We start from the raw sequence: 12,599 nt of genomic DNA, 5'->3' as shown, positions 1-12,599 counted from the left end.
TCCTCACAATTCTAGAGGGCACGGCCGGGGATTAGAACGTTTATTGTAGATGCGTTGAGTGTTTCCCAGTCTGTCGGGAGATTCCCAGCAATCCCGAGCCCAGGTAAGCTGTCCCACTCCCCATATCAGGGACCGTGTCGCTTGGCTGCCACCAGGGAAGTGGCCAACTCCGATTGGACGTATTCCTGGAGGGTCAATCACTCGACCTCTCACCTGCAACCTCTGCACTCCTGCAGTTGGTCACCTGACAGGTCCGTACTCGCGGTGCCTCACCTTCCTCACGGCCAATTGGAAAGCGAACTGACCCTTTGTTACCTGATTGGAAGACTCATCGAAACATACAAAATTCTTACAAGGTCTTGACAGGGTAGATGCAGGGAGGATGTTTCCCCCCGGGCTGGGAAGTCCAGAACCAGGGGTCACACAGTGTCAGAATAAGGGGTCAGCCATTTAGGACTGAGATGAGGAGAAATTTCTTCACTCAGAGGGTGGTGAATCTTTGGAATTCTCTGCCCCAGAGGAGACTCAGTCTTTGAGTATATTCAAGACTGAGATCGATAGATTTTTGGATATTAAGGAAATCAAGGGATATGGGGATAGTGCAGGAAAGTGGAGTTGAGGCAGAAGATCAGCCGTGAACTCATTGAATGGCGGAGCAGTCTCGAGGGGCCGAATGGCCGACTCCTGCTCCTAATTCTTACGTTCAAAATTCTTATATTCAAAAAGGAGTTAGATGGAGTTAGATGAAGTCCTTACTACTAGGGGGATCAAGGGGTATGGCGAGAAAGCAGGAATGGGGTACTGAAGTTGCATGTTCAGCCATGAACTCATTGAATGGCGGTGCAGGTTCCAAGGGCCGAATGGCCTACTCCTGCACCTATTTTCTATGTTTCTATGTTCTTATTCTTGACTGGCAATCCAACAGCCTTTTTTTCGCCCTATCTCTAATAATGAATAAACAAAAGGTTTTTTTTTTTCTTTAAAGACAATTTTATTTTAAGGCGCCTGTGATTTTTTTTCCTCCTGGTTTGCTTTCTGCAGCATCCGAGAGATGAATCTTTCATTCCTGGAGACTCCAGGGCAGTCCTGGAGGGTTGGCAACCCTGCGCTGTAACACTGAGAGTTAGGAGCCAGCTCCGAGAGAGCCGGTGTCCCCGATGTGGTGAACTGGAGTGTTTTCTGTCAGAGCAGAGTGCGCACGTGTCAGCCCATAGCTGGTAGCAATCGAAGATTAGTCCCACAGATAAAATAACAAGAGATGTCCACCTTTCAGTGTTGAAATCCATGAGAGAGCCTGTGCCGAATTCAGCGGGAGCCGGAAGAATCCAGCGAGGTGGGAATGTGGGCAGGAAGTTGGGTTATCAACACTCCAGCATGCAGAAACCAAGCGCAGGCAACGGAAAGAGCGTGCGGCAAACCTGCCCCGCCCACCTTTTCCCTCAACCACTATCTGTCCCACCTGTGACAGGGACTGTGGTTCTCGTATTGGACTGTTCAGCCACCTAAGGATCATGCGACAGACTAGTGCGGCAGGGAAGGAGGCGATTCGGCTCATCGAGTCAGCACTGGCTCTTTCGAAGAGCAGTCCAGTTAGCCCCACTCCCCTCGCTCTTTCCCCATATCCCTGCAATATTATCTCCTTCAAATATTTACCCAATTCCCTTTTGAAGGCTACTGTTGAATCTGTATCTGTAAAGTCCTTACTCTACAGCATGAAACCACACGAGGCACATTCTGGGGACAAGGTCACTCTGTGACCGTAACTCTTTATTCACAGGACTCCAAAGATGGTGACCCTGCGTGGGACCTCCCTTTTTATACCTGTGTGATCAGGTAAGGAGTGTCGCCCACAAGTTCACCCCTTGTGGTCAAGGTGTGCATCTAGGTTGAGAGTATACAGTAATACAGTGGTGTTACATTGTGGTTACATAAATGACAGTATCCATCCATCATAGACAATCCCTCGAAATCAAGGAAGAGTTCCCGATGTTGTGAGTTCTTAGGTGAGTTCTTAGGTGACGGAACAGTCCAATACAGGAATTACAGTCTCTGTCACAGGTGGGCTAGACAGTCGTTGAAGGAAAGGGAGGTTGGGTGGGACAGGTTTGCCGCACGCTCTTTCCGCTGCCTGCGCTTGGTTTCTGCACGCTCTCGGCGATGAGACTCGAGGAGCTAAGCGCTCTCCCGGATGCTGTTCTGTACCCACCACCCTATCAGGCAGCGCATTGCAAATCATAATCGCTCGTTGTGTAAAATAGTTTTTCCTCGTGTTGCCTCTGGTTCTTTTGCCAATCACCTTTCAGGACCAGGGGTCACAGTCTTAAGGATAAGGGGTAAGCCATATGGGACCGAGATGAGGAGAAACTTCTTCACTCAGAGAGTTGTGAATCTGTGGAATTCTCTACCACTAGAAAGTCGTTGATGCCAGTTCGTTGGATATATTCAAGATGCAGTTAGATGTGGCCCTTACGGCTAAAGGGATCAAGGGGTATGGAGAGAAAGCAGGAATGGGGTACTGAGGTGAATGATCAGCCATGATCATATTGAATGGTGGTGCAGGCTCGAAGAGCCAAATGGCCTACTCCTGCACCTGTTTTCTATGTTTCTATGTTTCAATCTGGGCCCTCTCATTATTGACCCTTCCGCCATTGGAAGCGGTCTCTCTTTATTTACTCTAGCTAAACCCTTCGTGATTTTAAACACCTCGATCAAATCTACTCTTAGCCTTCTGTGCTCCAAGGAGACAATAAATGACTCAGTAAAATGACAGCTGCAAAGATCTTGGGTGGGGTGGGGGGGGATTCGGTATAGTCAGGATCTGGTGTGTTAAACCCTCCCCCCACCATTCCCCACCCATTGTGAAATAATCCTGTGCACATTCACTCTGTAGATACACTCATGAAGTAAACGCACTTTGGCTTCAAAGGCAGAGAGTACCCAGTACTTGTGAAACCCTTCTCCAGCAAGAGTATCTGGGAATGACATGTAATGTGCAGCACAGGAACATAGAAACATAGAAAATAGGTGCAGGAATAGGCCATTTGGCCCTTCGAGCCTGCACCACCATTCACTATGATCATGGCTGATCATGCAACTTCAGTACCCCATTCCTGCTTTCTCTCCACACCCCTTGATCCCTTTAGCCGCAAGGGCCACATCTAACTCCCTTTTGAATATGTCCAACGAAGTGGCCTCAACAACTTTCTGTGGTAGAGAATTCCACAGGTTCACAATTTTCTGAGTAAAGAAGTTTCTCCTCACTCGGTCCTATATGGCTTACCCCTTATCCTTAAACTGTGACCCCTGGTTCTGGACTTCCCCAACATCGGGAACATTCTTCCTGCATCTAACCTGTCCAATCTGGTCAGAATTTTATATGTTTCTATGAGATCCCCTCTCATTCTTCTAAATTCCAGTGAGTATAAGCCTAGCCGATCCAGGCTTTCCTCATATGTCAGTCCTGCCATCCCGGGAATCAGTCTGGTGAACCTTTGCTGCACTCAATAGCAAGAATGTCCTTCCTCAGACTAGGAGACCAAAACTGTACACAATATTCAAGTTGTGGTCTCACCAAGGCCCTGTACAACTGCAGTAAGACCTCCCTGTTCCTATACTCAAATCCCATTCGGCCCAACAGGTCCGTGCCGGTGTTTATGCTCCACACGAGCCTCCTCCCACTCCTCTCCATCTCACCCCATCAACATCTCCTTCTATTCCTTTCTCCCTCATGTGTTGATCCAGCTTCCCCTTAAATGCAGCGATGATATCTGCCTCAACCATTCCCTGTGGCAGCGAGTTCCACATTCTCACCACTCTCTGGGCAAAGAAGTTCCTCCTGAATTCCCCATTGGATCTATTGGTGACTGTCTTAGACTTATGAGCGATATTCACGTTAATTTTTTTTGGGGGGTGGGGGGGGCGGTGGCCCCTTTAAGGACCTGTGGTGCCCGATCAAAGTTCCGAGCAGGCGCAGATTATCCCATTGGAAAACCGGCGAGGCGGCTGTACGGCAGGCCCAGAGCGCTGCTCTGAAGGGGTTATTGCTCAGCACAACTAGTTCAGGTCTCGCCCTCAAGGGGTAACATTGTCTCTACATCTCCCCTCTCAAACCTCTTCATAATCTTAAAAACCTCGATTAGGCCACCTCTCAAGTCATCTCTTTTCTAGAGGAAAAAGAAAGACTTGCATTTATATAGCGCCTTTCACGATCACTTCAAAGCACTTTACAGCCAATGAAGCACTTTTTGGGAGAGCAGTCACTGTTGTAATGTGGGAAACACAGCAGTTCATTTGCACACAGCAAGCTCCCACAAACAGCAATGTGATAATGACCAGCTAATGTGTTTTAAGGGATAAATATTGTCTAGGACACCAGGGATAACTCCCCTGCTCTTCTTCCAAACAGTGCCATGGGATCTTTTATGTCCACCTGAGAGGGCAGACAGGGCCTCAGTTTATCATCTCATCCAAGAGACAGTACCTCTGACAGTGCAGCACTCCCTCAGTACTGCACTGGGAGCGTCAGGCTGGATTTATGTGCTCAAGCCCCCTGGAGTGGGACTTGAACCCACAACCATCCTGAACTCAGGAGGCAAGTGTGCTGCCCACTGAGCCATTGGCTGACACATGAGAAAAAGAGTTAATAAAAGATTAATCTCCTGGACGCTGCTGCAAGTCACCCAAGAGAAAAATCACAGGGGCGTTGAAAGAAGATTTTTTTCATTTTCTTTGAACGCTTTGAGATTTTGATAACTAATCAATAAAAGTTATGGCGCGGGAGAGGGAAAGGCTGTTTGAATGGGAGTGGACGGAGTGGTGCAGTTGGGAATCATGTGGGAAACAGCCAGGAACGCATCCAAACAAATTTGGTGACCCTCACAAGGAGCAATCACTTGTCTTCCTTTAAAGTCTTCTGTTGGGGCTGCTGCTGTTGCTTGTGGAGTCACTGGGGGAGTGGGTGGGGCCCAGTGGTTTTGCTGGCCGCACGCTCAAACGCCTGCACGCACGCCCGCTGGGACCGCGTTGCGCACATTTCGCCCCGGTCCGATTGAATTCTGCCCGGCCTGATTTCCTGCTACTCGCGCGTTGCTTCCGAAACCGCCTTTCGAACAGGGCAGCGCCGAGTTTATTAAAAATAAAAGGAAAGAATCAAGCCAACGGAACCAGCACACAGCCCGCACGCCCGCGCAGCTAGACGGGTGCATCGCCCTCGGCCAACATCACTAAAAAAAAAAACCCCAGGTGATCTGGTCTTCCCCACAGAGCTGTTTGCGGGAGCTTGCTGTGCGGCCATGGGGTGCCGCGTTTCCCCACACATTGCAACGGCGACCTACACTCACCAAAGTACTTCATTGGCTGTGAAGCGCTATCGGGGACCTCCTGAGGTTGTGAAAGGCGCTATATAAATGCAAGTCTTTCTTTCGCACCCAACGGGGTCTCCAGTTAGCGACAGCAGCAGGAGGTCTGACTGCTTCGCTCCCCTTGCCTCGCCCGGGCTTTGGGGGTGGGGGGAGTGGGAAGGGTACTGAGGCTAACTGTAGCCATCCTGACCGTCATTGGCTGCAAAGCGCTTTGGAACGTCCTGCGGTCATAAGAACCTGCTCCGCCATTTAATACGATCATGGCTGATCCGATCATGGACTCAGCTCCACTTCCCCGCCCGCTCCCCATAACACCTTATCCCCTTATCGGTTAAGAAACTAACAGGTGATTGGGCAAATGCATGGCAGCTGCAGTATAATGTAGATAAATGTGAGGTTATCCACTTTGATGGCAAAAACAGGAAGGCAGATTATTATCTGAATGGTGACAGATTAGGAAAAGGGGAGGTGCAACGAGACCTGGGTGTCATGGTGCATCAGTCATTGAAAGTTGGCATGCAGGTACAGCAGGCGGTGAAGAAGGCAAATGGCAGGTTGACCTTCATAGCGAGAGGATTTGAGTATAGCAGCAGGGAGGTCTTACTGCAGTTGTACAGGGCCTTGGTGAGGCCACACCTTGAATATTGTATACAGTTTTGGTCTCCTAATCTGAGGAAGGACATTCTTGCTATCGAGGGAGTGCAGCGAAGGTTCACCAGACTGATTCCCGGGATGGCAGGACTGACATATGAAGAAAGACTGGATCGACTAGGCTTATATTCACTGGAATTTAGAAGAATAGAGGGGATCTCATAGAAACATATAAAATTCTGATGGATTTAGACAGGTTAGATGCAGGAAGAATGTTCCCAATGTTGGGGAAGTCCAGAACCAGGGGTCACAGTCTAAGGATAAGGGGTAAGCCATTTAGGACCGAGATGAGGAGAAACTTCTTCACCCAGAGAGTGGTGAACCTGTGGAATTTCTACCACAGAAAGTTGTTGAGGCCAGTTCGTTAGATATATTCAAGAGAGTTAGATGTGGCCCTTACGGCTAAAGGGATCAAGGGGTATGGAGAGAAAGCAGGAATGGGGTACTGAAGTTGCTGATCAGCCATGATCATATTGAAGGGTGGTGCAGGCTAGAAGGGCCGAATGGCCTACTCCTGCACCTATTTTCTATGTTTCTATCTCTGTCTTAAATTTATCCAATGTCCCAGCTTCCACAGCTCTCTGAGGCAGCGAATTTCACAGATTTACAACGCTCTGAGAGAAGAAATTTCTCCTCATCCCAATTTTAAATGGGTGGCCCCTTATTCTAAGATCATGCCCCCTAGTTCTTGTCTCCGCCATCAGCGGAAACATCCTCTCTGCATCCACCTTGTCAAGCCCTCTTCATAATCTTATATGTTTCGATAAGATAAGGTAAGGTCGTGAAAAGTGGCTATATAAATGCAAATTGTTTCAATTACAGCTTGTAAGTTTCCCCTGCGTTTTTTTCTTTATAAAGGAATCTCCTCATTGTTTTTCCCCCCCGTACAGGAGTGTTGTTCGCTCAGAGACCGGCTGTGCACGTGATCGCAGGAACCAGCAGCAGCACCTCAGGTTCGCAGAGCACCTCCAGTCCTACCTCCGTCAAGGGCCCTGCCTCCGCCGAGCCCTCCACCAGTGGCTCCCCCTGAAGGCCGGCCCCCGCCACTGCGTCAGGCGAATGGACTCGTCCCCGATTGTATTTTTCTAGAATAAGGGCAGGGAATTTAAGACAAAGAAGAAAGCGGAACATGCAAAAAAAAACAAAACCACACACAAAAAAAACAGAGAAGGATTGCACAGATCTTTTCAGCTCAAGGAACCCAGAATTTATAGCCGGTCTCTTGTGATGTTGCTCAGGGGAGGGAAACAAAACCAAGTGTCGTCTCAAGGTGAAAGGGGAGGGGGAGGTCAGAGGGCAAAGGTTAATTGGACCTGAGAGTGCGGATGTATCTCACTCGCCATTTTACAGTCATACATACTGTCCTTATTTTTATATATCCGTTACAAATTTATACATCCACATTTATAATGGGAAACGCCCATGTCAGTTTGGCACATTGTAATTGCGCCCTCTTGCCAGTGGAGGAGCTGCAGCGCCACCACTGGTGGGAGGGTGCAATTACAGTGTGACGCGTTTACATAGGCCGTTCCCCTGATAAATGTGGACACATGAATTAACGTTGGTAGCAGCTGACAGGAAATGCATGCAGACACAAGATTTTTAATATATTATTATATAAGTAAGCAGCCAATTATTTGTCTGATTTAATTATACTTGACTTTACCTTAAAGTGACAGTGTCCCTTTTGCTGGTTTGCGGCAACTATTCAAAAATCAAAATGGAGGAGGTCAACGGTAAGACTGAGGCCGCGTTATTTATGGTCATTCCTCACTCCACTCATAAGGTTCAGCAACTTCTTAAAAATGCAACCGCAAATACCTCAAAAAAGTAGAGAGCCTTTATTTTAGGGAGCACTATGAAGGGTAATGATGATGTCCTTAAATTGCGACCACTCACTGCGTAACTGTTAGAGGGGCGTTGGGTTCGCTCCTCTCTCTGGACTATGGTTCTATGGTTCTATGGGCATCGCTACCCTCCAATACCACAGCCAAGCATGTTAGCTGAGGTACTGAGTGTCAGCAGACTATTTCACCGATCAGCCCGGGAGCCAATCCTGCCAACACCTTTGCAGTGTCAGCTGTGGCTCAGTGGGTAGCACTCTTGCCTCTGAGTCAGAAGGCTGTGGGTTCAAGTCCCAGTCCAGGGACTTGAGTATATAAATCCAGGCTGGCACTCCCAGTGCAGTGCTGAGGGGGCGCCACACTGTCGGTAGGTGCCGTCTTTCGGATGAGACGTTAAACCGAGGCCCCGTCTGCTCTCTCGGGTGGGTGTAAAAGATCCTGTGGCACTATTTTGAAAAAGAGAAAGGGAGTTCTCCCCGATGTCCTGGGCCAATATTTATCCCTCAACAAACAGATAATCTGGCCATTGTCACATTTGCAGGAGTTTGCTGTGCGCAAATTGGCTGCTGCGTTTCCTATATTACAACAGTGATTACACTTCAAAAAGTACTTCATTGGCTGTGAAGCACTTTGGGTTGTGAAAGTCACTATAGTATGTCCGCCACGAGTCACTAGATAGCGATCAGGGTGAGGAAGTATAGCTGTTTTGCCCCTGCCTAGCCAGATTAGGCTTTTTGTAGGGAGGGAGGAGGGGAAGTGCTGAGGCTCATTGTAGCATCCCGGCTGAGAACGGCTAACTTATTGCAGGCCCTAAGTTGAACATGGGGCCTATGTCACCTGTATGTCTCAGCTCCACATTAACCAGTGCACTTAACCTCCGAGCCAACAGGGGGAGATACAGTTTTTGTTTCAATTTTTTTGTCTTTTTTGGAGGAGGGGAGGCTTGGAATGGGGGGTGGGGGAGACTGGGTATATAGCGCTCGCGTATTGTAGGTCTCACTGCTGGATGTGCAGAGATGGGAGCACAGCGCATAGACGTAAAGTATCTACTGTGGAGAAGTACAAAGGATATAAGCCCCTTACCCTTTTTGTGACATGGCACTTATATTGCGGGCAGCGGGCATAATACTTATAATTTTTAAAAAACGTTATGTTTTGTGGTCGCTCGGCTATCCTTTGCCACTCGGGAGGGCGGCTCGACCTATGAACTCTCACCTCCCATATAGAGGGAGATCCTCAATCAGCAGACTGAGAGCACCGGCCTGATAGCCTAGAAGTTTAAACGCTCCCTCTGGGTGATTGGCACCGAGTCAGCCAGCCACTGTTGGGACGACCCTATGGGCCTCTTTGTGTCAGTGCAGAGGAAGAATTGCCCCTGGTTGCTTGGACACCATAAGGCTTCTGGTCACGAAGGCGTGATAAAAGTGTCCTCGATCGAATCCAGGCTGCGGAGTTAGGCAACGAAAAAGAAAAAAATATATACCCACTCAAATCTCTACAGGTTGCATATTTCAATCCCCCCCCCATCTGTATTCATCTCTGGCTGACAAGCTTCGGATGGATAGGCCTCACGGCCTTAGTTTCCACCAATCGCTGCTGTTTGGCTGAACTTTGACCTCCTGTTCCCTATCTGACGGGCAGCAAGGACCTCAATCGGGACCAGCAGCGTGGCATCCGTGGAAAAGCCAGAATCGCGGAAAAGTTGGAGGTTGTCCATGCCTATTTGCAACGGACATCCATGCCATCCCGGGGTGGCGGGGGGGCGGGGGAGGGGGGGCCGGGCACCCCTGTAGACTTGATTTGATGCTGGGTTGGGTTGTTTGAACCTGCTGAGTTGCCAACAGAAGGGACACCGTCTCACCAAAGGGATTGCCGCAAAAACCCAATGAATTGGACCTCTGCAGTTAGTCAGCTGTGAATGGGACAGACCGACAGGTGGTCAGATCCTGGTGAAAGTGCACAGGTTACCTATGGGTGTTTATAGTGACCTGATCTTGAAGTAAATCTGGCTGGTGTGTGTGTGTGTGTGTGTGTGCATGCACGCGCGCGTGTGTGTGTCTTTTGCCAACTCTGGTTTAATGTATTCCTGGAGGGTTCGTCACGTGACCTCCCGCCTCCAACTAAAGCTTCCGCCATTGGTGGGTAGACATGTCCATCCTCCCGGTGCCTTGTCCAATTGGAAAGCAAGCCGACTCTTTGTTACCCGATTGGATGATTTCAGTCAAACAGCCTTTTTTTTTCCTACATCTCCCAATATTTTTATAACTAGTCAACAGAAGCGAATGGGGAACAAAACAGCATTTCTTTTAAATGTCCCTGTGGTTTTTCTCCCGGGTTTTGCTGTCAGTGTCCTGGGGATTCCTGGAGACTCCAGGGCCAATCCTTGAGGGTTGGCAACCCTAGTTTGTGAGTGTGTGTGTGTGTATGTGAGAGATCTGGGCTATCTCTAAGGTGTGCACCAGCTCTATAAACAGCCTCCATTCACATGGTTGCAAGGATGTGTAGTATCACCTAGGTAACCAGCCACTTGTATATTGTAATGTATTTGCTTCCTGGGTTCTTTGCTGAAGAATTCCTAGAAACTCATTGCTATTAAGCACTAGTTGGTTTATTAGCAAAGGTTTAACAATCACACTACACATTACCAGTTCATCCACCAGGCTCACAACCACCTGCCTCATCGTGGGTCCCCCGAACCCAACTGGCTGAAGTTTTATTGAGTCTTGTGACTATCACGTGACCATCATGCTCCACTCGAGCCTCCTCCCATCTTTCCTCATCTAACTCTATCAGCATAACCCTCTATTCCCTTCTCCCTCATATACTTGTCCAGCCTCCCCTTAAATGCATCGATACTATTCGCCTCAACCACGCCCTGTGGTAGCGAGTTCCACATTCTCACCACTCTCTGGGTAAAGAGTTTTCTCTTGAATTCCCCATTGGATTTCTTGGTGACTATCTTATATTGATGGCCTCTAGTTATGGACTTCCCCACTGTCTACCCTCTCGAACCCTCTCGTAATTTTAAAGCGGGCCGGGGAATCGGAAACAAAACTGCAAAGGGTTGGGAATGGATATCGAGCTGATGAGCGCCTGGAAAAGACGGATTAACATTTCTGGTGGGACCCTCCATTAAAACTGATGATGAGTCCGCCCGCCTCTAAAAGGCTGGCCTACCTTTCTCCTTCAGGGGCTGCTTGGCTTGCTACGCACTTCCAACCTGTTAACTCGGCGATTGATAGAGAAAATAGACGGAAAATGTTCCCTCTGGCAAGGGGGTCAACAATCAGAGGTCACAGATTCAAAATTCATTGGCTAAAGGTCTAGAGGGGAGATGAGGAGAATTTTTTTCACTCGGAGGGAGTTGTCAGGATCTGGATTCTGGAACGTTCTACCTGAAAACGGTTGGAAACTGAGATCCATCAGTAATTTTGAAAGGGAGTTGGACAGGTAACTGAGCATGAGGAATTTACAGAGTTACGGAAAAAAAAGCCGGGGGTGTGGGACTAAACGCGGTTGCTCTATCAAAGAACCAGGACAATCACAACAGGCTGAATGGCCTCTTTCTGGGCCCAACTTTGGCCATGACTTGCATCAATTTTTTTGGAGTAAGTTGTTTTTTTCTGGCGTAAGTTTAAAAAATGCCATTTTCCCCCCAAAAAATTTGCTCCAGAGTAAGTCAGTTAGGTAAGATTTTTTTTTAGGTCAGCTTTTTTTTCAAAAGGGGGCGTTCCCAGACACTTATGCCAGTTTTGGCCATTTTTGCCACTTTGGCCAGCTAAAACTTACTCCAAATCCACTTAGGTCAGCGTATGTGGCCAGCTCTGAAATACCTTGCGGGCAGTGAAGAAAAAGCAACGCACATTCGGCAGACATTAGGGCAGGGATAAGGGAGGGAAGGGAACTGGAGAGGACCTCAACAACCGAGCACCAAACATTACAAGGAATAGCTCAAACAATTAAAATACTAATAAAAATGAAGTAAATCCTACCGGAGAAATGTGAGCTACTGGCTGCGATGTCACCCGGGTAGGGGGGGGGAGTGGGTGGGCAGCCAGAGAGAGAGATGCTGGTATATAAAACACTCTATGATGCAGGCCTACACTCAATGTTGTGAGAGCACCGTGGTGGTTCCGATTGTCCCTGGGCGCGTCCAGTTACTGTTAAGGGGCCAGAAGGCAGGAATAGTTTGCTATGGTGCCGTGTCCCGGAACAAAGCAATTGCTGGATTGTCCAGTGCCCGTTCAAGCATGTTGCCAAAGTAACCCCTGGCCAACCGTCTCCGCGGTGACGGAGCAGCCTGATCGCTCCTCGTTTTCGCACTGCCTACGTGCCAATCATTCAATTGCAGCCAAATTTTATAGACCCGTTGTGAGAAAGCTCGTGCGTGTGTGTGCGTGTGCGTGCAAGAATTGTCCTGGATTCTCCCAACAAGCCTTATTCCTCCCCTTTGACCTTTGGCCATTTTACCAGGAGGTAGGCAAAAAGCCTGTAAGCAAGGCCTCGGTCTGATTTACACTTTTCGCAGGGGAAACGAGAGGGAATCGCGGAATTCGAGCCACCATAATAAAGTCCTGGCAAATTCCACAACAAAAAACAGAATTTGACTTAATTCAGTGGCCATAAGGCATTGGTCCCGCCTGTTGGCTCCTTACTCAAACGTTGTAATTCCTTACAGCTACTATTCGGTGAGTGTCACTTGTTTTTTATCACCCCTCCCTCAACCATCTATTTTTTATGTTTC

The 12,599-nt window shown here is 48.5% G+C and overlaps 1 protein-coding gene across 1 annotated transcript in view; it reads left to right on the top strand.

The window, feature by feature from the left end:
• Positions 1-7,041, top strand: part of LOC139233713 (AT-rich interactive domain-containing protein 3B-like) — a 248,438-nt gene extending 241,397 nt beyond the window's left edge. The window contains exon 9 of the mRNA XM_070864126.1: positions 6,902-7,041. Coding sequence (XP_070720227.1) covers positions 6,902-7,041 — 140 coding nt within the window. The remainder of the gene's footprint in view (positions 1-6,901) is intronic.
• Positions 7,042-12,599: the final 5,558 nt, after the last annotated feature.

The sequence above is a fragment of the Pristiophorus japonicus genome, chromosome 21, assembly GCF_044704955.1.
Source record: "Pristiophorus japonicus isolate sPriJap1 chromosome 21, sPriJap1.hap1, whole genome shotgun sequence".
NCBI lineage: Eukaryota > Metazoa > Chordata > Chondrichthyes > Pristiophoridae > Pristiophorus > Pristiophorus japonicus.
This window is presented reverse-complemented; position numbering and strand designations above follow the sequence as displayed.